Source organism: Heloderma suspectum, chromosome 15 (genome assembly GCF_057233095.1).
Source record: "Heloderma suspectum isolate Gila_16-S chromosome 15, 16-S_ref, whole genome shotgun sequence".
Classification (NCBI taxonomy): domain Eukaryota; kingdom Metazoa; phylum Chordata; class Lepidosauria; order Squamata; family Helodermatidae; genus Heloderma; species Heloderma suspectum.
In genome coordinates, this window is record NC_139472.1 from 16092398 (window position 1) to 16115655 (window position 23258).

General features: G+C 45.0%; 1 protein-coding gene across 8 annotated transcripts in view; it reads left to right on the top strand.

Annotated features, from left to right (window-relative positions):
- Positions 1 to 23258, top strand: part of VPS13D (vacuolar protein sorting 13 homolog D) — a 210812-nt gene that overhangs the window by 111827 nt on the left and 75727 nt on the right. For all 8 annotated transcript variants that reach the window (XR_014785992.1, XM_084821541.1, XM_084821543.1 and 5 more), the window contains 8 exons: positions 2656 to 2782; positions 5720 to 5862; positions 8784 to 8914; positions 12748 to 12923; positions 14705 to 14828; positions 16826 to 17061; positions 19726 to 19834; positions 21340 to 21503. Coding sequence is in view for 7 of the 8 variants with exons in the window: in XM_084821541.1 (XP_084677667.1) it covers positions 2656 to 2782; positions 5720 to 5862; positions 8784 to 8914; positions 12748 to 12923; positions 14705 to 14828; positions 16826 to 17061; positions 19726 to 19834; positions 21340 to 21503 (1210 nt within the window). In the remaining variant the exon portion in view is untranslated. The remainder of the gene's footprint in view (positions 1 to 2655; positions 2783 to 5719; positions 5863 to 8783; positions 8915 to 12747; positions 12924 to 14704; positions 14829 to 16825; positions 17062 to 19725; positions 19835 to 21339; positions 21504 to 23258) is intronic.

Here is a 23258-nt window from a genome sequence, read left to right on the forward strand (position 1 = left end):
TCTTGAAATAAAAAATAATTCCATACACTGAGAATATCACCTGTTACCTTGAGATAATATCGTTTTTATCCACATCTTTGAGTTTCTGATAAAGATAAGTTACTAGTTTAGGTACACCCAGTGAAAAATCCAACGCCAATAATAAAGGACCAAAAATCTGAAATACCAAATGTTTAAGGGCTCAGTCCTATGTATGTTTAGACAGAAAGAGACATGCCTGGCTCAGGAATGCTGGGAGTTGTAGGCCTTTTTTTCTGTCTAAACATGCATAGGATTGTGCCCTTACATGGATAAACCAAACAAGATCTACGAGTTATTTTTAAACTACGATTCTTCCATAATGCAAGCTTTTCAAGAGCATAAGGGTCACGACAACACCTACAACCCAGTACTCTCCATTCTCTGTCACGGCATTAAGCACTAGTAATATCGCAGAGCCCTGAACGAATATAGGAACCTAATACCTGTCAAGATTTCAGCAAAGACGAATAACAACTTTCAATTATGTCCCAATGGAAACTGATTACTAAGATTAATCATAGACTCATAGGATAGTAGGGATGGAAGGGGCCTATAAGACCGTCGAGTCCAACCCCCTGCTCAAGACAGGAATCCAAGTCAAAGCATCCCTGACAGGTGGCTGTCCAGCTTCTTCTTGAATGCCTCCAGTGTGGGAGAGCCCACCACCTCCCTAGGTCATGGGTTCCACTATCATCTTGCACTAACAGTCAGGATGCATTCTTTATTCCAACCCAAAACAGAATCTAAAATATATGCCCAGTGGTAAACTTGAAAACGTGGAATATTAAACCTGCCTTTTCCTACAAGTGACTGCAATTTATGTAAAGAAAATTTTGAGTGGGTTTCCTAATTTATAAACCGGCTTGAAATAAACTGAAGGTATAATGATAGAAAGGCCTCTTAGAATATATATTAAGATCAGGGTTACATTCATCTTAATCACATCTATCTTACCTTAAATAAGCAAACGAATTGCAGACCACCTCTCGAAGTCAGACTTCATTTGTATGTGGAAGTTGAAAGCTGTGAAGATTGCATGGATGGGGTCATCTCTGTTCACACCTTATCTCCATGTGTTGCTACTTAGCGTAGAATCATACAATTGGGAGGGGCCATTCATGCCACTGAGTCCAACCCCCAGCTCAGTGCAGGAATCCAGTTTAAAACATTCCTGACAGATAGCTGTCCAATCTTTGGTGGGATATTTCCAGTGACAGAAAGCTGCCACCTCCCTTACCAGTTGGTTCCATTGTCTGTTTGCTCGGACCATTAGGACGTTTTCCCGATGTTTAGCCAACATCTGCCTTCCTGCAACTTAAACCCATTATCTCATGGCCTACAGTCTTGGATGATAGAGAACAGGTTGCCGCCCTCTTCTGTGTGACAGCCCTTTAGGGATTTGAAATGTGCTGTCGTATTCCCCCTCAGTCTTCTCAAGGCTAAACATATGCAGTTCCTCCAATCTTTCCTCGTAGGACTTAGTCCCCTGGTCATCTTCACTGCTTTCTCTGAACTCATTCCAATTTCTCTGAATCCTTCTTAAAGTTTGGTGTCCAGAACTGGACACAGTATTTGAGATATTTGCATAATCTGATTCTCCTGGCGCAAAGGGACGCATTTACGGGGTTGCATTTCTATGTGATGCCTTAGCCATGAAAGTAGGATGCATTTCTAGGTGCCCTGGAAGTGGCAATCTGAAAGGCCCTCATCAGATTGAGGACGTGGTGCATTACCTTCTGAGATGTTCCCTGTTCAGTGACATCAGAGTTAAATGTATGAATGGTATCCTAGAAGCTCATGAATTTGCTTCAGATGTAGGAACAGTCTGTTATTTGTTGTCAGATGTGGATGCAGGAACTACCTATAGAATATCAATGTTTGCACTTAACAACAAAGAAAATTAGAGGAAACTTCAGTGGCTTGTTGGAGGAACATGGGACCTAGGATCCATACTGTACTGTATACATATTCCTCTTTTTACTTTTTTTTATTCGTTGGCTATATGTATTTCATGTTGTGATCATTCCTTTTGTACAAGCCTTTTGTTGTGTTATTCCTGTTGTACAAGGCCTTTGGCTTGTACAATAAATGTGTGATTTGAACTCTTACGTTGAATCAGTATGCCTATCTGGGGAAAGGTGGGTATATCCCTTGCATTAAGGATTAGCTTTCTCCTATTGTGCCAGATGAAAGGAATTGGTTATAACACAATAGGTCAGTTCATGCAATCAAAATAAGCCATGGTGGCTTATTTAAATCATTGTGTGTACCGGGCACAATTTCCATAACCACTGCTTGTTGGGTTGTCCAAACCTGGGCTTCTTAGAGGGGAAAACAACCCTCCAATAACCCATGGGCTGTTATAGGGTTATTGGAGGGTTGTTTCCCCCACCAGCAAGCCATGTCATCCAGGTTTGGATGATATGACAAGCCATGCCCCGGCAGTGATTATGGAAATTCTGATGGTGCAAACCTTAAAGGTCAAGGTTTAAATAACATACATTGTACATCTTGTTTTGGAACAGGTGGTTGCATCTAGTTCTGTGATTAAAAGTGTGCAGTCAACTGCCTGAAGTGCAAATATATATTTAATGTTATCCTGTTCCTTCTAATATTATGCCATTGCTTTTAAAGGGTTGCCGCTGATCTTCAGGCAAGATAATGCCAGGATAGATGCGGCTGGCCAATTCGAAGAACATGAGCTTGCCAGGAGCCTAAGTCCTCTCCTCTTCTCTTATGCTGACAAAGAACAGCCAGACTTGTAAGCTTCAGTGATTGGGATGGACTGTTGCAAGAAAACCACGCATTAGCAAAATGATAGCATTTAGCCTGTGATACTGAAAACTGATAATTTCATCAATTGCTTGGCTTTTTATGGAAGCAACCAAAAATGGGTGTGAGCCACATTGAAGAAGATAGCCAAACCAATGATTCCTCTCCTGGAGGAAAAGGCTATCAATGGCTGCTAGTCCTGTTGGTTTTATGCTACCTCCAGTATCAGAGCCAGTATGCCTCTGTACACCAGTTGCTGGGGAACATGGGTGGGAGGGTGCTGTTGCACTCACGTCCTGCTTGCGGATTCCTGGCTGACAGCTGGTTGGCCAGTGTGTGAAGAGGATGCTGGACTAGATGGACCCTTGGTCTGATCCAGCAGGGCTCTTCTTAGGTTTGACTTATTTCTTCATTTCTTTAAAAATTTTCCACTCTGATTTGAACATGAATCTTGAGAACATAAGAGAAGCCTTGCTGGATCAGGCCGAAGGCCTGTCTAGTCCCAGCATTAGGTTCCCATGGTGGCCACCTGGATGCGTCTGAGAAGCCCACAAGCAGGACATGAATACAGTAGCACTCTCCTACATGTTTATTATGTATGTCGCCCTGAGAGCTTTGGCTATAGGGTGGCTCATAAGCTAATGAAATTAAACTGGTCCCCAGCACCTGGTATTCAGCAGCATACTGCCTCAGATACTGGAAGTGATACATATAGCCATCATGACTAGTAGGCTGTTGATAGCCTTATTCCCCCATGAATTTGTCTAATCGCAGTTTAAAGTGAATGGGAAGAACATGGGGGCGAGGAAGATTAAACACTCCTCTCCCAAAGTGCAGCGGTCCCATTCTGAATCAAGGCCCTGCGTGCTTGTAGGAGAATATGGAAAACAAGCATGCACGGCTCAGCTATGTGTGATTCGTTTCTTTACCTCAGTGTAAATGCCTATGGCCTCTTCAGCCCCTGACATCTCTAGAAGGTGTCAGGGGTGTTTCTGAGCGCAGGGAGTGGGATAGCAGTTCAGATTCCGAAGGAGAACCACCAGACATGGAGGAGGTGTTTTCCCAGGCTAGTCCAGATATGAGTAGGCCGGCTTCCCAGGTTACAAACGTCCAGCTGGCTGAGGAGGAGGGTCCCTCTTCCCCCCACCCCTGTGAGAGGCAGCGAACAGGACAAGGCGGAGTCTGGGGAGTATGACCTAATAGATGCCAGACGCAGGTGCAGAGCAAATAGAGAGAAAGCTGGGGCGGAACTTAGATGGTCTATCCGATTGGCCTTGTGTGAAAAGCTGCGCTTAGAGGCCTCATGAGAAGAGAGGGACCTCCCCCCTTAAGTTAGGCTAGTCAGACCCCCTCCTTCTTCAAACAGCGGGCAACTCTCATAACTTCCTTCTGAATCCTCTGAAGGCATTCCTTTGTAGAAGGAGAGTTGCTGAGAGTTTGCATCTGTAAGTAATGGATTAAAAGCTGAAGCCTTTCGTCGGTGTATGTTTGGGCTTATAAGTAAAGTGCTGGCTAAAGGAATCCTGACAGCGGGGCTCAGCGGCCTGTCTAAAGGATGATTTTGTAAAAGGAGGATGGAGGGGCAAAATCGCCATCATTCTTCCTGCCCTGCTAGTGGCAGCCCAGCAGGGCACTGGATACTCAGGATTTACCGAGGGAGGTGGTGGGCTCTCCCACACTGGAGGCATTCAAGATGAGGCTGGACAGCCATCTGTCAGGGATGCTCTGACTTGGATTCCTGCATTGAGCAGGGGGCTGGACTCAATGGCCTTGTAGGCCCCTTCCAACCCTACTATTCTATGGTTCTATAAGCCTCCGAGATCGGACACTTCCTTCTCAGGGAGAAGCAATAGACTTGTAGGCCCCTTCCAACCCTACTATTCTATAGTTCTATAAGCCTCCGAGATCGGACACTTCCTTCTCAGGGAGAAGCAATAGACTTCACGAGTTTGTCTCATTCCCCTTTTAATGTTATCTATGCCAGGGAGCATCTCTGCTCTTTTGGATTTAGCTTTAGTCTAGATTGAACTGCAGTTAATTCAGTTTAGGTGCAACATAGAGTGAGCATAGTGTAATTCTTAGAGGTTGGGCTGGGAGTCGGGAGATCCAGGTTCTAGTCCCCACTCAGCCATGAAGCTTACTGGATGACTTGGGCCATTTGCTGACTCTCAGCCTAACCTACCTCACAGGGTTGTTGTGAGGGCAAAAGAGAGCAGAGGAAGAACATGCAAGCCACCTTAGCTTCCTTGCAAGAGGGAAAAAGACAGGATATAAATGTAATAATAAATAGCATAGTTGAGAAGCTGCTACAGAATTACCTCAGGGTGCTATTCTCTTGGTATAATATATTTATAATGAATATATAGGTAGTACCTAGCCACTTCTCATACAGGTGTTTATCTCAGTCTTCTCCTTACCTTTTCTCACTGCTTGGCAGGGGGGGCGGTGAGGGGTCGGAGGTCTTTCAAGTACATTAAGGGTCAACCATGGCCTGAGGCATCTTAAAATATGCAATGGATCCTAATTGAAACAAAACCAATGATTATGATGATGTGAAAATGCTGCTAGAAGATTCAGTGTCTCATTTGACCGGTGAGAAGAACTGTTTCTTGCGAATTTGTTTTCAGTGTTTAAATTCCCATCTCAGATAAGAAGTTCCGTACCAGATGATAAAGAATCTATGATTTTAGGAATGTGAAACATATTTATAGGAAACAGATCTGACCAGTTTGGTATGTTTTCTGTCTTAAAGGAGTGTATAATATGGGCCGCATTGCTGGCTACCCAGCTGCCTTTTAGCTTTGATTTTCATAAAGAGGCAATGATGTATCCCAGTGAATTTTTACCAGTTTGTAGATTCTGTCAAGGCTCATCCGAAAGTGGCAGCATTGGTTGCTAAATTACTATGTTCTGTTCCTTGCTGCAGTTGCACGATGAGAGTTGGGAGAGGAATCCATCCCGAAGGCTTGCCTGGCTGGTGCCAGGGCTTCTCGCTGGATGGAGGCAGTGGCGTCAGACCCCTTAATGTGCTCCGGCCAGGAAAAAGACCAGACCTTATTTATAACATTGGTATGTATCAGCTCAGTTAATAACTGAGGTTGTAATATAGAGCAATTCATTTATTTATTGACAACCGGGCTTTTCCTCTAAAATTTGGCTTCTAGAACAGCTTAAAACTATTAAAATCCATCACAAAATCCAATAGACAGTGGTCTGGTTTAGACATAATGTTAAACTTGTGTGCTCCCCAACTCCACCTCCTCCAGGGCGGCTCCAAGGAGATCAGAAGCTTTCACTTCCATTCTCAGTTAGCAGTGGTTGATCGTTACTTTGAACCTGAATCGATGGTTTAGGGAAACAAGCCAGGATCAGTTGGCTCCACCACCACCCCCCAACTATAATTAAGACTAAGTACAGTTTGCCTGGGTTGGGCACAACGCGTAACTGCGGCTAATTAAAAAAAGAAGCAAAAGCTTCCAGTCTCGTAGCCGCACGGAAGCAGGCGGGTGCCAGGAGAGGTAGCAGCTCATGCACATAACACTCAGCCATAGTTTAGTGTTGTGTCCAAACGAGGTCACTCCCTAATAGCAGTCATAATTACATTCAGAGCAATAAGCCAATACACAACAATGCAGAAAGATACATGGCTCAACAACACTACAAGCGAGAAAGATCTTGGAATTGTTGTAGATCACAATCTGAATATGAGCCAAGAATGTGATGTGGCTGCAAAAAAGGCCAATGCTCTTTTGGGCTGCATTAATAGAAGCATCGCTTCCAAATCCTGGGAAGTACTAGTTCCCCTCTACTCAGCACTAGGTAGGCCTCATCTGGAGTACTGTGTCCAGTTGTGGGCACTGCACTTGAAGAAGGATGCAGACAAGCTGGAGAGGGTACAGAGAAGGGCAACAAGGATGATCAGGGGACTGGAAACAAAGCCCTATGAGGAGAGACTGAAAGAACTGGGCAAGTTTAGCCTTGAGAAGAGAAGACTGAGGGGAGATATGATGGTGCTATTCAAGTCCTTGAAAGGCTGTCCCAGAGAGGAAGGCCAGGATCTCTTCTCGATCATCCCAGAGTGCAGGACACGGAATCATGGGCTCAAGCTACAGGAAGCCCGATTCTGGCTGAACATCAGGAAAAAATTCCTGACTGTGAGAGCAATACAACAGTGGAACCCATGACCTAGGAAGGTGGTGGGCTCTCCCACACTAGAGGCAGTCAAGACGAGGCTGGACAGCCATCTGTCAGGGATGCTTTGACTTGGATTCCTGTGTTGAGCAGGGGGTTGGACTTCGATGGTTTCATAGGCCCCTTCCAACCCTACTATTCTATTTTTTTATGAATTAAAGGAGCAGAGAATAGTAAAATAGAGTATCATAGAATCATAGAATAGTAGGGCTGGAGGGGGCCTGTAAGACCATCGAGTCCAACCCCCTGCTCAATGCAGGAATCCAAGTCAAAGCATCTCTGACAGATGGCTGTCCAGCCTCGTCTTAAATGCCGCCAGTGTGGGAGAGCCCACCGCCTCCCTAGGTAATGGGTTCCATCGTTGTCTTTTTCTAACAGTCGGGAAGGTTTTCCTGATGTTCAGACAGAATCTGCATCCTTTGTCTGCATCCTTCTTAAAGTGTGGTGCCCAGAGCTGGACACCATATTGTCTTTGGCTGATGGTTTTAAAAAATTGTTTTAGACATACCTTGTCTGTTGTGTGTGCTATCTGTTTTATGCCTTTATGTAAATGGTTTTCGTACTTCGTATAATGAATTTTAATGGTGTGTAATTTTTGTGAACTGCCCAGAGAGCTTCAGCTATGATGCAGTATAGAAATATAATAAATGAATGAAATCAAATTTCTCCAGCAGTGTCCCTCATCCAGGCCAAGACAGAAGAAGCTTGTGACATTGTTGTCTTCAATAGCAGCAAAAGGGAGATTTTTTTTGTTTTGTTTTTTTAATTAAAATTATTTTAGGCCACTTTTAAGGTATGGGAGGAAATTGCTTCTATGTGTTTCTTTAGTGGGAGAGGTGAATGAAGTTCCTTCTGGAAATGTTAGCTGTTCATCTGATTGAAACTGATAAGTGGTGTGTAGGTTTCTAGTACATCTGTCAGGGTTGCCTCTGAGCACGGGGAGTGGCACAGTGGCTCAGATTCTGAAGAGGAATTGCAGGAGGTAGGGGAGGAAATTTCCCAGGCTTGTCCTGTGATAGAGACACCGACCCTTCAGGCTTCAAAGGCCCAGCTGGATGGAGAGGGCCTCTCTTCACACACCCCTATGAGAGATAGCAAACAGGGAGAGGTGGGGCTTGGAGAGTTGACGCAGAGCCAAGAGAGAGATGGCAGTGGCGGAGCTTAGACGGTCTGCCCGATTGGCCCAGCGGGAACAGCTGCGCTTAGAGTCCTCACGAGAAAGAGGGAGATTCCCCCCCACCCTTTAAGTTAGGATAGCAGCCCGCCTTTTCTTCAAAAGGTGGGCAACTTTCGGAGCTTTGCTTTGAACTCCCTGAAGGCGTTTCTTTTGTAGACTGTGAGTCACTGACCATTTGCATCTGTATGACCCATTGAAGTAGTGGAGCAAAAGCTGAGAATTGAAGTCTCTTGTCTGTGTTTGATTTGGGTTCTGAAGTTTGCAGCAGGGGCAAAAGGGAATCCTGACAACATCTGGCATTCTTGTCAATGAAGATCATCCCTAGTACGAATCTTTCAGTAAGGCTTTCCTGCCACCTTTGTGTGCAGATTGAGTTGGCTGTTAAGGCCACAGATGAAAACTTCAGCGATTGTTAAACCACAATTACGTGTTACATCTGAACTGGAGAAACTGTGATTTAAATTCAGACTACAACCCAGGACCTGGTTTGACATCTTGGTTTGCAGACTGAGATTAAACTAGCGTCCTTGTTCAGTCCTGATCTAATGAAAAAAGGTCTATGTTTTCTTTAAGATTTTAGAGTTCTAGATACTTCTTTCTAACTGGCTGCATTTATTACCAGGTATTGATGTCAAAAAGGGCAGAGGCCGCTACATTGACACTTGTATAGTAACATTCGCACCTCGCTACTTGTTAGATAATAAATCCGTGCACAAGCTTGCCTTTGCACAGCGGGCATTTGCCAGAGGACAGGTAAGAAAGCTTCTATCCCTCCTGACATGCACCTGTTGCCCAGCATTTTAATGTTACATCATAAAAGGCTCTTGTGCCATATTAAAGATGCCCACAAAAGCTTACACCGCATAAATCTGTTAGCCTATATTGGTACCACAAGACTGCATTTTGGTGTTTTCTGAAATGGACTACCTCTCTTGAACTAACTTATTTTTTTTCCTTTTCCTTTTTCTTTTTAGGCTGCAATCCTATACACACTTTCTTGGAAATAAGTCCCATTGAACTCAGTGGGGTTTATGTCGAAGCAGATATGTATAGGATTGCGCCGTTGATGAAATTTCAAACCGCGTTTCAGGATGAATTATCTCCCGAAGGTGATTTGCAGTAGTCAGTACATACTGTATCATACGAATACACACAAAATCGACAATATTAAAATAGCAGCACATAAATAAGTTGGGTAAAGCGATCAAGTACAAATAGCACATAAAACAACAATACAAAAATAGCAGCAGATGAAACAGTTACAATACCATAGCCCCCTATTCAGAGAGTCCTGGGACCAAGATCAGACCAGTGACATGGGAATAGACAGTTAACTCTCTTTCATTGAGGTTATACCAATTCCAGTATTAACTCCTGTAAGAAAAAATGCCCAGAACAAAAAGCTTCGATTATTACCAGCAATGTCATTAAGTCCTTTGAATCACTTGGCCGAAGTGGCATATAATTTTATTTGTTTGTCTGTTTGTGGTATTTATACATCGCTAAATATAATACAGCCACTAGGCAGTTCACATATAAATATTAAAACCACATTTAAAATGCAATATTAAAAATAATTCCAATGACAATAAGAGCAATACAAGGAGCAGTAAAATAGAGCAGCAGGACTAATTTAATTAAAGCCTGAGCGAACAAGTACATATTCAGAAGGTGTTTGAAACATGCTACATTTTCTCCCTCCCAAACTACGCGAGGGAGGGTTTTCGAAAGGGTATTACCGCTACTGAGAAGGCCCGCCGTCGGGATATTACGTGGCAATATTCTGTTAATTTCAAAATGACCAGCGAGGCCTCCTCTGACGATCTTAAAGGTTGGCCGGATATATATAAGGGAAGGCGGCCTGCTAGATAGCCTGATCCCAAGTCGTTTAGGGCTTTAAGGGAAAACTCTCTGGAAAAGACCCTGATGCTGGGAAAGACTGAGGGCAAAAGGAGAAGGGGACGGCAGAGGATGAGATGGCTAGATAGCATCACCGATGCAATGAATACGAACTTGAGCATGCTCCGGGAGAGAGCGCAGGACAGGAAGGCCTGGCGTGCTCTGGTCCATGGGGTCACGAAGAGTCGGACACAACTGAACGACTGAACAACAACAAAGACAATAACATAACCTTGAACATAGCTTGGTAGCTAAGAGGCAACCAGTGCAGTTCTTCTAACACAGATTTTATGTGAGCGTAGCTGGGTGTTCCAGGGAGCACCCTAGCTTCTGAATTCTGCAGTAGGTGCAGCTTCTGAACCACGCACAAGGGCAGCCCCACATAGAGCACATTACAGTAGTCTAACCATGAAGTTACCAGTGCATAGGTAACCTCACGGTAACCTAGCTAGGCTACCCTTATCCAGGAATGGGCGTAGTTGGCGTACCAGCCAAAGTTGGCAATGGGCGCTTCGGGCCACCAAGGTCACCTGGGCTGCAGTGACAGAGGTGGGTCCGGGAGCAACCCCAAACGATGTACCCGCTCCTTCAGAGCGAGAGCAGCCCCATCCAGAACAGACAGACAGCTCGGTACTCAGACCTATGGAACTGCCAACCCATAGGGTCTCTGCCATCACCGTCATTTAATTTATATGTCTCTTTCCCACAAAAAGTGCCCAAAACGGCTAACAAAACAGCAGTGCAACAAAAATAAAGCATACCGATACAGCATTATAATAGGACCTCATTACAGTCATGAACAACTCGTTTCACTGATCCTAACATAATAACATTCCAGATGAATTACAAAATAGGCAGAATCAAACGTTGTGACACAATATCAGTTATTGTCTGTAATTAATCTGAAATGTTATTATGTTAGGATCAGTGAAACGAGTTGTTCATGATTGTAATGCGGTCCTATTATAATGCTGTAGTGTGTAAACCAGACCCCAATAAACTAAATCTTCCCTGTGCATTTAGGCTTTAATAAACACTATGAACTGCAACAGCTACGCCAGGGAAACAAAGCTCAGAAAACGGCAGCCGGGTTTCTTACAGCCTGCGGCAGCCGATCTCTCCCATGCTCCACCCTCTCCCGCTGGTGAAGTTCTCAAGGCTCCAACAGAGACAAGGGCGGTAGTGTTCAGCCTCTTCCCCTGCACTCTGGATGTTTCTGCCGCTCCTGGAGGGCCTGTGGTGACTGCAGATATATGCCCAGCCACTCTGGAACCTGGGTGCTTTCAATTTCCCCAAGGCAGAACTCACCATGCTCCACTCTTTTTTATTTATTTATTATTAAATTTATTAATCTCCCATCTGGCTGGTCACCCAGCCACTCTGGGCGATGTACAACACACCATAAAACAATTTAAAACAATAAAATTCTACCATAAATTTTTTTTTAAAATACCCTAACCCACCCCAAATGCCTGCCTGAACAACCACGTTTTTAATGCACGACGGAAGCTCATTAAAGAGGGGGCATGACGGAGTTCCCTAGGGAGGGAGTTCCACAGAGTGGGGGCCACCACAGAAAAGGCCCTCTCCCTCGTCCCCACCAGTCTAGCTGTCCTGGCTGATGGGACAGAGAGAAGGCCATCCGAGGCTGATCTTGTTAAGCGGCCTGTCTGGTGTTGCTGGAGGCGCTCCTTAAGATAGGCTGGGCCGGAACCATATAGGGTTTTAAAGGTCAAAACCAACACCTTGAATTTGGCCCAGAAAACAACTGGTTTTGTTGTTCACCACCACTCTGTCGTGGTGGTGAAGTTTTCAGGCTTCCAACAGAGACCCATAGGGTCTCTGTAAGACTGGGACATTAAATAAATATGAGGAGCCAAGAACGAGCCATGGTTTTGCACAATGGGAAGCATCCAATGGGATGCTACTGCTTTCACCATTGACAACATCGACAGTGCTTGCAATGACTTTTCTGGGAAACCCATTGTGGTAGCAAGTGCTGTTGCTATTGTGCAAGCGTTGGTTTCCACTAGTGCAACGTCAGTACAGCAGCACACCTTTGGATGCTTTTTCAGATGTAGAAACAAGGTGGGGGACTTTTTCTGTAAATGGTCATTATCTAGATCAAATCATGGTGGGGGAGCAGTAATGTGGAGGATATTTTAATGCAGTTTTTCCTCTGAACTCCATTGGCTGCTTTTCATTGCCTGATAAAAGCACCATTCTGTATTGATCGGTGCTGTTTGACCCTGGAGGGAGAGAGGAGGAATGTTTGGCTTCCTAAAGGAGAGGAGAAATTTAGGTGGAAGTACTGCTGGATCTGTTTTCAGCAGCAAAAATCCCCATGCTAAAATTATTGGAGGTTTCAGTTAATCTCTGTAGTGTAGGAGATGCTAAAGATTTAATGCTTTACGTGAAATAAGCCTAGACTTTATGTTAGAATAGTCTAAATTGGTAGTTTTATACAAGGTATCACAGAACTGAGTGTCTTGCTGGCAACGATTTGAGAACCATGTAGATTAAGAAACCGATACATTGTTGTTGTTGTTTTTTAATCACTTGTGCCATTTAGAGATGCCCTGTGTTCTCTTTGTTCTGTATTTAAAAAGCATATAAATTGTTCTTGTGCTAAATTCATCATCTGTAAATACTGTTGGTTGATGGTGTTGTTTTTACCTTGTCATCAGGGAACGTCCAATCCAGATGGCTACATCTCCACGCTTCCTGGTTCAAGTGTTGTGTTCCACTGGCCACGTGACGATTATGACCAATTATTGTGTGTTCGGCTAATGGATGTTCCAAACTGCATTTGGTCTGGAGGCTTTCAAGTCAACAACAATGATTCCTTTCATATCAACATGAGGTAGCTAGCGTATGGGTGATTCACTTCAACGCGTTAGAACTCTCTCTTTTTTGCTCTGGTTCAAAAGCAGATGACATGTTTGTTACTGCAACCCGAATTTGGCATAGGCAGTATCTTGCTTCTAGAGAGCAAGATATTATTGTGAAATATCAATGTAGAGTGCAGGACACAGAATAATGGGCTCAAGTTACAGGAAGCCAGATTCCGGCTGAACATCAGGAAAACCTTCCTGACTGTTAGAGCAATACAACAATGGAACCCATTCCCTAGGGAGGTGGTGGGCTCTCCCACACTGGAGGCATTCAAGATGAGGCTGGACAGCCAACTGTCAGGGATGCTCTGACTTGGATTCCTGCATTGACCAGGGGGTTGGACTCGATGGTCTTATAGGCCCCTTCCAACCCTACTATTCTATGATTCTGTTCTATGATTCTATTTCTGTTGGACCTCCCTAGTGCGCTGGGTTATATATAAGCTTTTCAGTCGCACAGAACGTGTATGCAGGAGACAGATTGTCTTGTCTATTCTTACTTTAATGTACAGTCCTCTCTATCACAGTGGTTCAAGTTAGGGTAAATACAGATAAAATAAATGTCCTCCTTCTTAAGGCATCAAGGTCCAAGAACAATACAGGAGGAAAGGATGGTGATGGAAAGACAGATTTGTGCTACTGGTTGCCAACCAGGGCTCCAGATACTGGGAAGTTATCTGTCCACCAGGAGGCAGGCTCATTTGAAGAAAAAGACAAAATCCCTCTAACTTCCAGCTGCTCTGTCTCTCAGAGGAGAGGGTATGCTCCAGATAGGCAATACTTATTTGGGCACCAAACTAAAGGGGTTCTTGTGTGTGCAAAGCTCTGTGTTAAGCTCCCTCCTACCCGAAACCTCACAACCCTTTGGATGTCCCATTCTGCAAATGTTGCAGCTGAACTCTTAATGTACAATCCACTCGGGAATTCTTCTTGGCCTCACTTACTGATATGTGTGGAGCATGCAAATTTTGCAGTAGGTGATCTCAGTAACAGGGCAAGATAGTGACAAAGTGGTCCGATACAATCTGGATAATCTTGTTTGCTCTGAAACTATGTCCAGCGTCTCTCTGGGGCCGGCTATTTGAGGTTCTAACCAATACCTCTTTACTTCCCAGATCCACATCTGTTGTTGTTGTTGTTGTTGTTTTCCGGGGAGCGGGGGTGATGCTGTTTTTCCTTGTTGTCACCAGCAAACCTTCGGCTGAATGGCAGGCATGACTGGAAATTCATGGAAGTTGGGCATAATGTGACTTTTAAGCTGCAATTTAGCAGAATGCTGAAAATGAATATCCCTTCTTTCCAAGCCCAAGCACCCTGCCCACCAGGCAAGAGATGAGTGCATATGTTTCCTCCTCTTCTGTGAGGAGAGGGTGGAGCTGTTACGCCTGCTGGATTGGCTTAGGGGTTTCCATCTTCCTGCCAAGACTCTGGGTAGCCAGACAACCTTGAGTTCTGAAAAACATGTAGCAAAATTAGCACAAGACAAATTTTGGTTTCGCATCTTGAAGTTAATTTTGTAAGGCAGCAGAATTCAAAGTGGGGACATTTTGCATCATACCTACAACGTCTGTGAGCACCACCCTATCAATTTGAGGACTGCCATTGTTGGGATATGTTCGCAGATATGTGAAAGTACTGTTAATATCTGGCCCTTATTGATAACTATGAGCTATGGATCACATCATACTGTGATGAGGTGCTGTCCTGATTTTTGAAACCCACTGGGTTGTTTCTGTTTGACTTCCTGCAGGGACACCAATGGAAAATGCTACTTCTTACGAGCAGAGATCACTCTTAAGGGAGCTACATACCGTGTTTCATTCAGCGACACCGATCAATTACCACCTACGTTCCGCATAGACAACTTTTCGAAGGTAAAGGACTCTCACTTCTGGAAAGTACAAATATGGGCATCTGATGTAAGGATTTATTTATTTATTTCATTTATATCCCGCCATTTTTCCTCTTTAAGAAACCCAAGGTGGCGTACATAATCCTCCTCCTCTCCATTTTATCCTCACAACAACAACAACCCTGTGAGGTAGGTTGGGCTGAGAGTCTGTGACTGGCCCAAAGTCACCCAGTGAGCTTCCATGGCTGAGTGGGGACTAGAACCCGGATCTCCCGGCTCGCAGACGAACACTCCAGCCACTACACCACACTGGCTCTCCTAGGCTTTCCGTTTTGCTTTCGGACTCTGATTCTGAGACGGAGTTAGAAGAAGCCCAGCAGAGACTCGCTGTGCAACCACAAACTCTTTATTCAGCTAATAGCACCTCTGAAGCGACTACAGAAGCTGCTTAGCGGTGTCCTCTAGGCCTAACTTGCAGAGTAAATCTTTTGGCAGGAGAGCTACTGAAAGCAAGTCAGTTGCCTTTCAACACTGGACGGGTTTCCCGCCGTGCTGGGCTGGCTTTTTCTGAGCTCCTGCCTTCAGGGAGGATTCTCCCAACCCAGCTTCTGACGGGCAGCCAATCTGGTGTGACGCCTCCCACCTCTTATCCACTCCACCAGCTTAACTCAGCAGCGAGCTCTGGCATCGGTCAATCCCCAAGCTCCATCCCACTCCGACAGACCCTGGGTTCCCACAGGGAGTGGGGAAGACGGTCTCTGAGACTGCCCTCCTCCTCGATAGGCCCCTGGGAAGGTTCTTTGCTGGCTTCTGAGAAGACTTGGGGAACTTCCTCCCCCACACCCTGTCTCCGCAGGGCTTCTTTTTTTTTTCTCATGAAATGTTATTTCATTTCAAAATAAGGGTAACGAAAGAAAGGCAACAAAAAGAAGAACGTAACAATAATAAATCAAAATCAGTAAAGGAACAAAGGAATCCACTAATTATAAGTCTTAGTCTGTAACTGATATGCTGATGGAACATGTACAATAAAAATACGAGTTCTGCAACATACCAAAGGAGCATGCACAAGTGTGTCATTTTGTGTGTTTGTGCGTATTAATCAGAAAAAAGACGGGCCACTGGACTTCGTTGGAACTGCATCAAAAGTTTGAAGTGCCTCAACACAGGAAATGAATGGAAACCAAGGTGCCACTATATCATCCTTCAAGTTCAGATTCCTTGTGCACTGCCCTTGCTGGGCTTCTTCTAGCTCTGTCTCCGAATCTGAATCAGAGTCAGAAACCAAAACAGAGGCCCTGGGCTCAGTCCTAACATCTGGTGGATATTCAGGAAGCAAAAGTTAGGGTGCAAATGCAGATGGAAAGTTGGATGTGGACCGCTGAGACCTGGGTTTGAATCTTACCTTTGCTCCAGATTCATTGAGCCTGGGCCTTTATGCATGTTTCTGTCTGAATTGTTACAGATCAGAGTTAAGAACCTAAGAAGAGCCCGGCTGGATCAGACCAAGGGTCCATCTAGTCCAGCATTCTGTTCACACCGTGGCCAACCAGCTGTTGACTGGGAACCCACAAGCAGGACATGGGTGCAACAGCACCCTGCCGCCCATTTTCCCCAGCAAGTAGTGTACATAGACATACTGCCTCTGATACTGGAGGTTGCACAGAGGCATTGGGACTAGTAGCCATTGATAGCCTTCTCCTCCAGGAATATTTCCAACCCCCTTTTAAAGCCATCCAAATGAGTGGCCATCACTCCATCCTGTGGTAGCGAATTCCATAGTTGAACTCTGCGCTGTGTGAAGAAGTCCTTTTATCTGTCCTGAATCTTATCACAAAATCAGCTTCATAGGATGTCCCCAGGTTCTAGTATTTTGACAGAGGGAGAAAAATGTCTCCCTATCCCCATTCTCTACACCATGCATAATTTTGCACACCTCTGTCATGTCTCCCCGACCCTCCTTTTTTCCAAGCAGAGTCTGATGCTAATTGCTCACACCTTTCCCTGGTATTACTGTAGGTCCCAGTTGTGTTTACTCAGCACGGTGTTGCAGAACCAAGACTCAGCACTGAAGTCAAGGCAATGACCTCTTTAGATTATGCCTGGGATGAACCCACTCTCCTGCCCTGCATAACGCTGACAGTGAAAGGGGCCGGCTCCTCTGAAATCACTTGCTGCATGGATGACTTTCGAGAAAGCAAACAGCTCTATTATGAAAACTTCATATATATTGCAGCAGCGTATACGTTCTCCGGGTAATTCCTTTCTTATATGGTATGCTGGGAAGGTAGTGCTGGATTTTGCCGAAGAGATGGTCTGTCCATTATTGGCAATTATTTATTTGCAGTACTTCTATACCATCCTTCATCCTATTAAATTTCAGGGTGATTTACAACAGCAGGAAAACCATACAAGTATCTCTTAACACAGGTCTGCCTCTTGTTCATTCTTTTCATTATGAGGAGCTATCATGCAAAACTTTCCTGTGCCAGCAGGGGATGGTGTAAATAAAGAATTAACAATGCAATCCTATGCAGGTTTCCTCAGAAGTAAATCCCATTGTATTCAGCAGGGCTTACTTCTAGGCAGGTTTGTATAGGATTGTAGGCTAAGGACTGTTTTCAGGTTATTAAGCCACAGGCTCCTTGTTCAAAATAAGCACCTTTTTTTTTTTTTAAACAGCAACAACTATTGGCCGTTTTGTTATGTGGGGGCATATATCACGACACAAGAACATAGTATATTTATGATGCACCTGTCACGTTCCTTCGTCCTCCCCCTTCACAATCAACACACTCCAAGATACCAGTCTTCAAGCTCACTACTTTATTAGTTAACAACAGGTTCTTTACAGATGTAAATCCTAGGAGTCTCTCAGGCTACAAAGGGAACAGCTACTCCGCACAATTATGAATACCAACGGAGGAGCCGAAGTGGGACTTAGAGAAGTTGCCACCAGTTTGAACAAGAACTTCCTGGCCAGACTGGCTTATGGGGGGAACGTCCCTCCCTTACAGTTGCTCCCTCCTACATAGGCTCTCACGTATAGCCAGCCGGGTGGAGCGTCTGAGCTCTGCCTCTAACTTTCCCCGCTTCGCTCTGCGACGGACCCTAGCCTCCCTCGAGTCACGCCCCTCGCTCTCCTCCTTCCCCGAGACCTGGGTTCTCATGGAGGGGGGAGAGGGGGGACCCTTCAGGTCGAGCCATCTGTGTGCTAAGGTCTTGGGAAGAAGACTTTGCCAGACCTGAGCTCACTAGGGAGGGAGCCTCCCCCGGTTCTGGCTGTTCCTATTCTGAGCCTGAGCTGCTAGCTATCTCCACATGCTCAGATTCATTCCTGACAGCATCTCCCTTCGCCCCAGCCACCTTACTTAGCAGCATCTGCTGCAGTGGCAGGAGTATCTCCCCCTGCCCCCAAACACACACCTGGCTGCAGAGGCAGCACAAGCAATAGGGAGGTCCAGGGAGCATTCCAGCCTCCATTGAGGTAGGAAGAGCCTTCTTTGGTACTGCAGCAAGGTGGGTGAGTGGGGCTGGGAAAGAGTTAGTCCTTCTCCATCTCCAATTACATTCCAAGCCAACATTCCTGGCCCCTGAAGGATGAGATCTGCAACCCGGGATTCATTTTAGACTCCCAGCTGTCCATGGAGGCTCAGGTGTCAGCCGTGAGCCGAGCGGCGCTGTACCAACTCCATTTGATATGGCGGCTGCTCCCCTACCTCCCTAACTATCTGCTCCCATCAGTAGTTCATGCTCTGCTCTCCTCTCGCCTAGACTACTGTAAGGCACTCTATGTGGGGTTACCTTTGAAGATGGTCCAGAAGTTGCAGCTGGTGCAGAACGCGGCAGACCGCCTGATTAAAGGCAGCCGCTGGCAAGATCACGTCACCCCAGTGCAGGAGGAGTTGCACTGGTTACCAGTTGTTTTCTGGGCCCAATTCAAGGTGTTGGTATTGACCTTTAAAACCCTGCACAGTTCTGGCCCGGTCTATCTTAAGGAGCTCCTCCAGCAACACCAGGGATGCCGCTCAACGAGATCGGCCTTGGAAGGCCTTCTGTCTGTCTCACCAGCCAGGGCAACTAGGCTGGTGAGTTGGGAGAGAGCCTTTTCTGTGGTGGCCCCCACTCTGTGGAATTCCCTCCTTAGTGACCTCTGCCATGCCCCCTCCTTGATGAGCTTCCGCCGGGCTTTGAAAACCTGGCTGTTCAGGCAAGCATTTGGGGTGGGTTAGGGTTTTTTTTAGAGCAATGGTGTTTTGTTCAGTTGATGATATTGTATTTTGTGTTATTCATATTGTATGCCGCCTAGAGTGGCCGGGTAGCCGGCCAGATGGGCGGCTAATAAATCTCACAAATCAAATCAAACTATGGGGTCTCACTGCCCGCTTTGGGCTGCAGGTAGGAATCACCATGGGTCATGTTATCTAACCTGCAGCATTTCTACTTAGGCATAACCCTTAGTCCTGGTCCCTAGTTAAAATTAAAAGTTAGCTTATGGACTTATTCCTATAAGTGTATTCGTGTTCATCTCCTGATTGTGACTCCAGTTTTCTTCCTCCTTTTGCTACTTTTGTTGTACTCAGCCACAGCTGAAATTTTAGAATGCAAGATCCAGGTATCTGTCATTTATGTACCCTGTAAAGCATAACAGTAATGCATTAGCTTTAAAGCTGTACAAATCTCATCATCAACCAGAATGAAATTACAGCTGCCTGTAGCTCCCTGCTTGTCAGAAAAGTGTTGAAAGTGCTACAGGCGCCTCTCTACCTGAAGCACTGAGAATATTTGCCTGTGTAATCAGCTTTGCCTTCTAAAAGTTGCATTTCCATTAAGGCATCCTGTAACTTTGAAGCTTGCATGCTTCTAAGAGTTAAAACTCTATTTGTCCAAATACCCAACGGGTTTCCTTGGAATTCTAGTCTGCAGGAAGAAACTGGAAGACCAGTTGCTTCAAATAAAGAGGTTGATTGTGCTGAACTCGTCTTGGACGTGTCTTCGAATACGCAGAGAGTCATATTAAAGAAAAAGGTATGAGACCGCAAACAGGTTTTTGAGAGGTGAAAAATGACAAAACGGTACTAGCATGATTTCACTAATCGAGAGAAGCGATGTCCCATCCTTTGCTAAATTGGTATATATTCGTCAGTATGGCAAAGTTCATTCCCCAGGAACCTTAAGACAAGGAAATATGGAAGCCAGTTTGGCTGTCTTGTTTGGAAGCGTTTTGGAAGCTTGGGTTTAAGTCCCTTCATAATTCTTCATAATCATTTGGGAAACTGCAAATACATCTTGTTGGGCTGGTTTGGAGATAATGGCACATCATGGTTTGACATTATGAGACAGACCTTCAAGGATGCTTGCGTGCTCCTTCCTCTCCTCACATGCAGCAGGGTTTTTTCCCCCTCCCACCTTCCCAGTTTGAGACAAATCATAGGTTGCTTAAACCCTCAAACTCTGGTTTGCACTTGCCCTGCAAATCAGGATTAGAAAGAAGGATTAAACCATGGTGTCCAGTTCTGGTTTGCCTCAAACCAGGAAAGGGAGCAGGGAGGGGACTGGTACATGTGAGAGGGGAAGGAGGAAGTGGAAGAAACTGAAGCTCCTTGAAGCCCATCCTTGTAGCGTCAAACAGTGTGGTGGTGTACCAGAATTAACCCATTTTCTCGGCCTCAGTAAAATGGGAACAATAACAGGAGGTGGGTTAGGTGCTTATCTGCCTTCAGTACCAATGGAATGAAAAGCATAATGTAGTATATAAATGGACATTGCTTAATAGTCATAGTGAAAGTAACATAAATAAAGTAAATACATAAATACGATAAGTAAATTAATAAAATAAATCCTTTATTTATGTTAATTAATTAATTAATGTAAATGTGCATACAAAATGTGCATTGGTGCAAAATGTGTGAATGGCCTATCTATAGAGAGGATATTTTGTTGGTTTCAAAACGATATATTTTTTTCCTCTCTGTCATAAAAAGAGAGATGTCTCCACTCATTTCCATTTTTCTTTCCCAACTGACACTCAACTATTTACTCACTTTTATATTTATTTAAAATGGTGGGCTTTTTTGCCGCCTTTAAGGATAGAACATTTCATAGTTAGTGAGCGTGCTCAATTATGTTTGGGAGAGTGTCCCCTTAAGTTTTTCTATAAAGATTTGTTGCACTTTTGCAAACTTTGGGGTTCCTCCGGGTATGCTGATGCCTCCTCCTTTCTCAGCATTCGCCATTTGACTTTGCTGATAGAGGGAGCGAGGTGATAAGCACGCACCTCAGGGTTTTATCCCTGTCAGATGGTTAGTGCTTTTCATCCAAGATAAGCAGCTGAATGTACAAAGGACCTGCTTGATGACTCTGTTGGAGTGTGCCTTGATGACTCTGTTGGAGTGTGCCTTGATGACTCTGTTGGAGTGTGCCTTGATGACTCTGTTGGAGTGTGCCTTGATGACTCTGTTGGAGTGTGCCTTGATGACTCTGTTGGAGTGTGCCTTGGTCTGTTTGTGATCCTTGGTGCTGTCCATTCACAGGAACCAGGGAAGCGCTCCCAGTTGTGGAGAATGACAGGAGCAGGCATGCTTTGCCACGAAGGTTCTGCTGTTCCTCACCATCCGAATAAGCCATCCCCTCCTCGGATCACAGAATCCTCCATGATCTTGGACATTGCAGGCCTGGCTGCAGTCACAGATAACAGGTACACGAATCTCAAAATCTATTCATGGTATTCAACATACATCCCGCCGTTCAACAGGTTCTCAGGGTAGGTAAGAAATGAAAACAAATAACTGAAATAGCCATCAACTTAAAAATACAAAACAGCAGAACTGTTCTTATAGTTCTTCAAACTGTTTAAGCCCAGAGCAGAAGGATTAGAGCACAAAACAACTAGCAAGGTTGGTCAGTGAAAAAAGGGCTTCACCTTGCACTGAATGGATGGTAAAGCCTGAGCCAGGCAAGTTTTTCTGGTGAGGGCCTTCCAAAGGCGGGATGCCAGCACAGAGACAGCCCTGTCTGTGCTCATTCCCCACCCCCCTCAATTCAGATGGCCTGGGGACCCAAAGAAAAGCCTCATGAGGAGATCTCCAATCCCAGGTAGATAAACGTGGGAGCAAGCAGGGAAGGGTTTATCCCGCAAACAATAACTGAAGTAAGAATATGACATTCTCACTCCATTTTTAAAAGACAAGTCATGATGATTTTTTAAAAAATTGAGTGCATTTTGATATAGGGCTAGTTCAGATGTATGTTCAGACCATTTGCAAGCATAGCCTTTAAGGACCCGTGGGTTCACACCATTCCTCCTCCTCTGGTTTGATGTAGACCAGGAAAGATGGAGGAGCGCAAGCAAGCTCCAGGGCCCTTCGAGGTTTGCCTGTGTAGCACCAAACCATGGTTTGGAGTTTCGTCTGAGCCACCTCATAGTCTTCAGCAGCAGCTTTGAAATGCAGTGCATCGCGCTTGCATTCGTAAAGCTTTGGAGTGCAGCAATACTCCTGTTTCCCCAGCATCAGTCTTTGATCTCAGCCCAGGATTTCCCGTCAAAAGCTTCCAAGGTTCCTTATTCAGGTAAGACTGAGGATGAAGGGACTTAAAAGATAACAGTAGTTGTGAAACCAGTTTGTTTTCAGTGTTCATCTGAATAGCGTATTTAACCTAGTTCATCCTCAGGCAAATAAGCCCCTGACAAGAAATGGTGGGCTATGAATGCAAGGCTGGAGAAAGTGGAATAATTCAGCTCTGCAAATCAGCCTTGCAGCCTTTAATTTACCCACAGGGGCTGTTCTGTTGTGCCAGGTGGCCGCAGGCGCCATTTTTCCATGGCACCCACAAGCGCCTGGCTTATGTTGTGCGCACTCAGGAGCCAGAGGTTATTTGAAGGTTAATTTATACAACCCTCAAATAACCCATAGCTTATCTAACCCTCAAACAACTCATTCTGCCTGGGTTCACACGGGAACCCAGGCACCTGCAGACACTATGTAAAAATGGCACCCGTGGGCGCCCAGCATGCTGCGATGGCTCCCGTGGGTAAACTAACCCTCTGTGGGCTGCTGCATCAGGCATACCAGGTTGTTATCAGTACAAGTGTGATGCACTGTATTTTAAAGCTACTGATGAAGACTCTCAAAATGCATTCAGTGCTTCATATGCTTGTTTGTTTGTTTTATTTATTGTTTTTATTTATTTCATTTCTATACCGCCCAATAGTCGAAGCTCTCTGGGCGGTTCACAGGAATTTAAACCAAAAAGCACACAGTAAAACACTATGAAATATAAAAGCGTTAAAACCACAGTGTAACCATATAACCAGAATAAAACCTAGCAGCAATGCATAGTGGTTGCTTGGTCTTTTTAAAGGGATCTTGTGCATATAGCAAGTGGAACCTGCAACAAAATGTTGTAGCGTATCCTCACTTTCCAGCAGGAGTTCTCCTATTCAGGGTTCTGG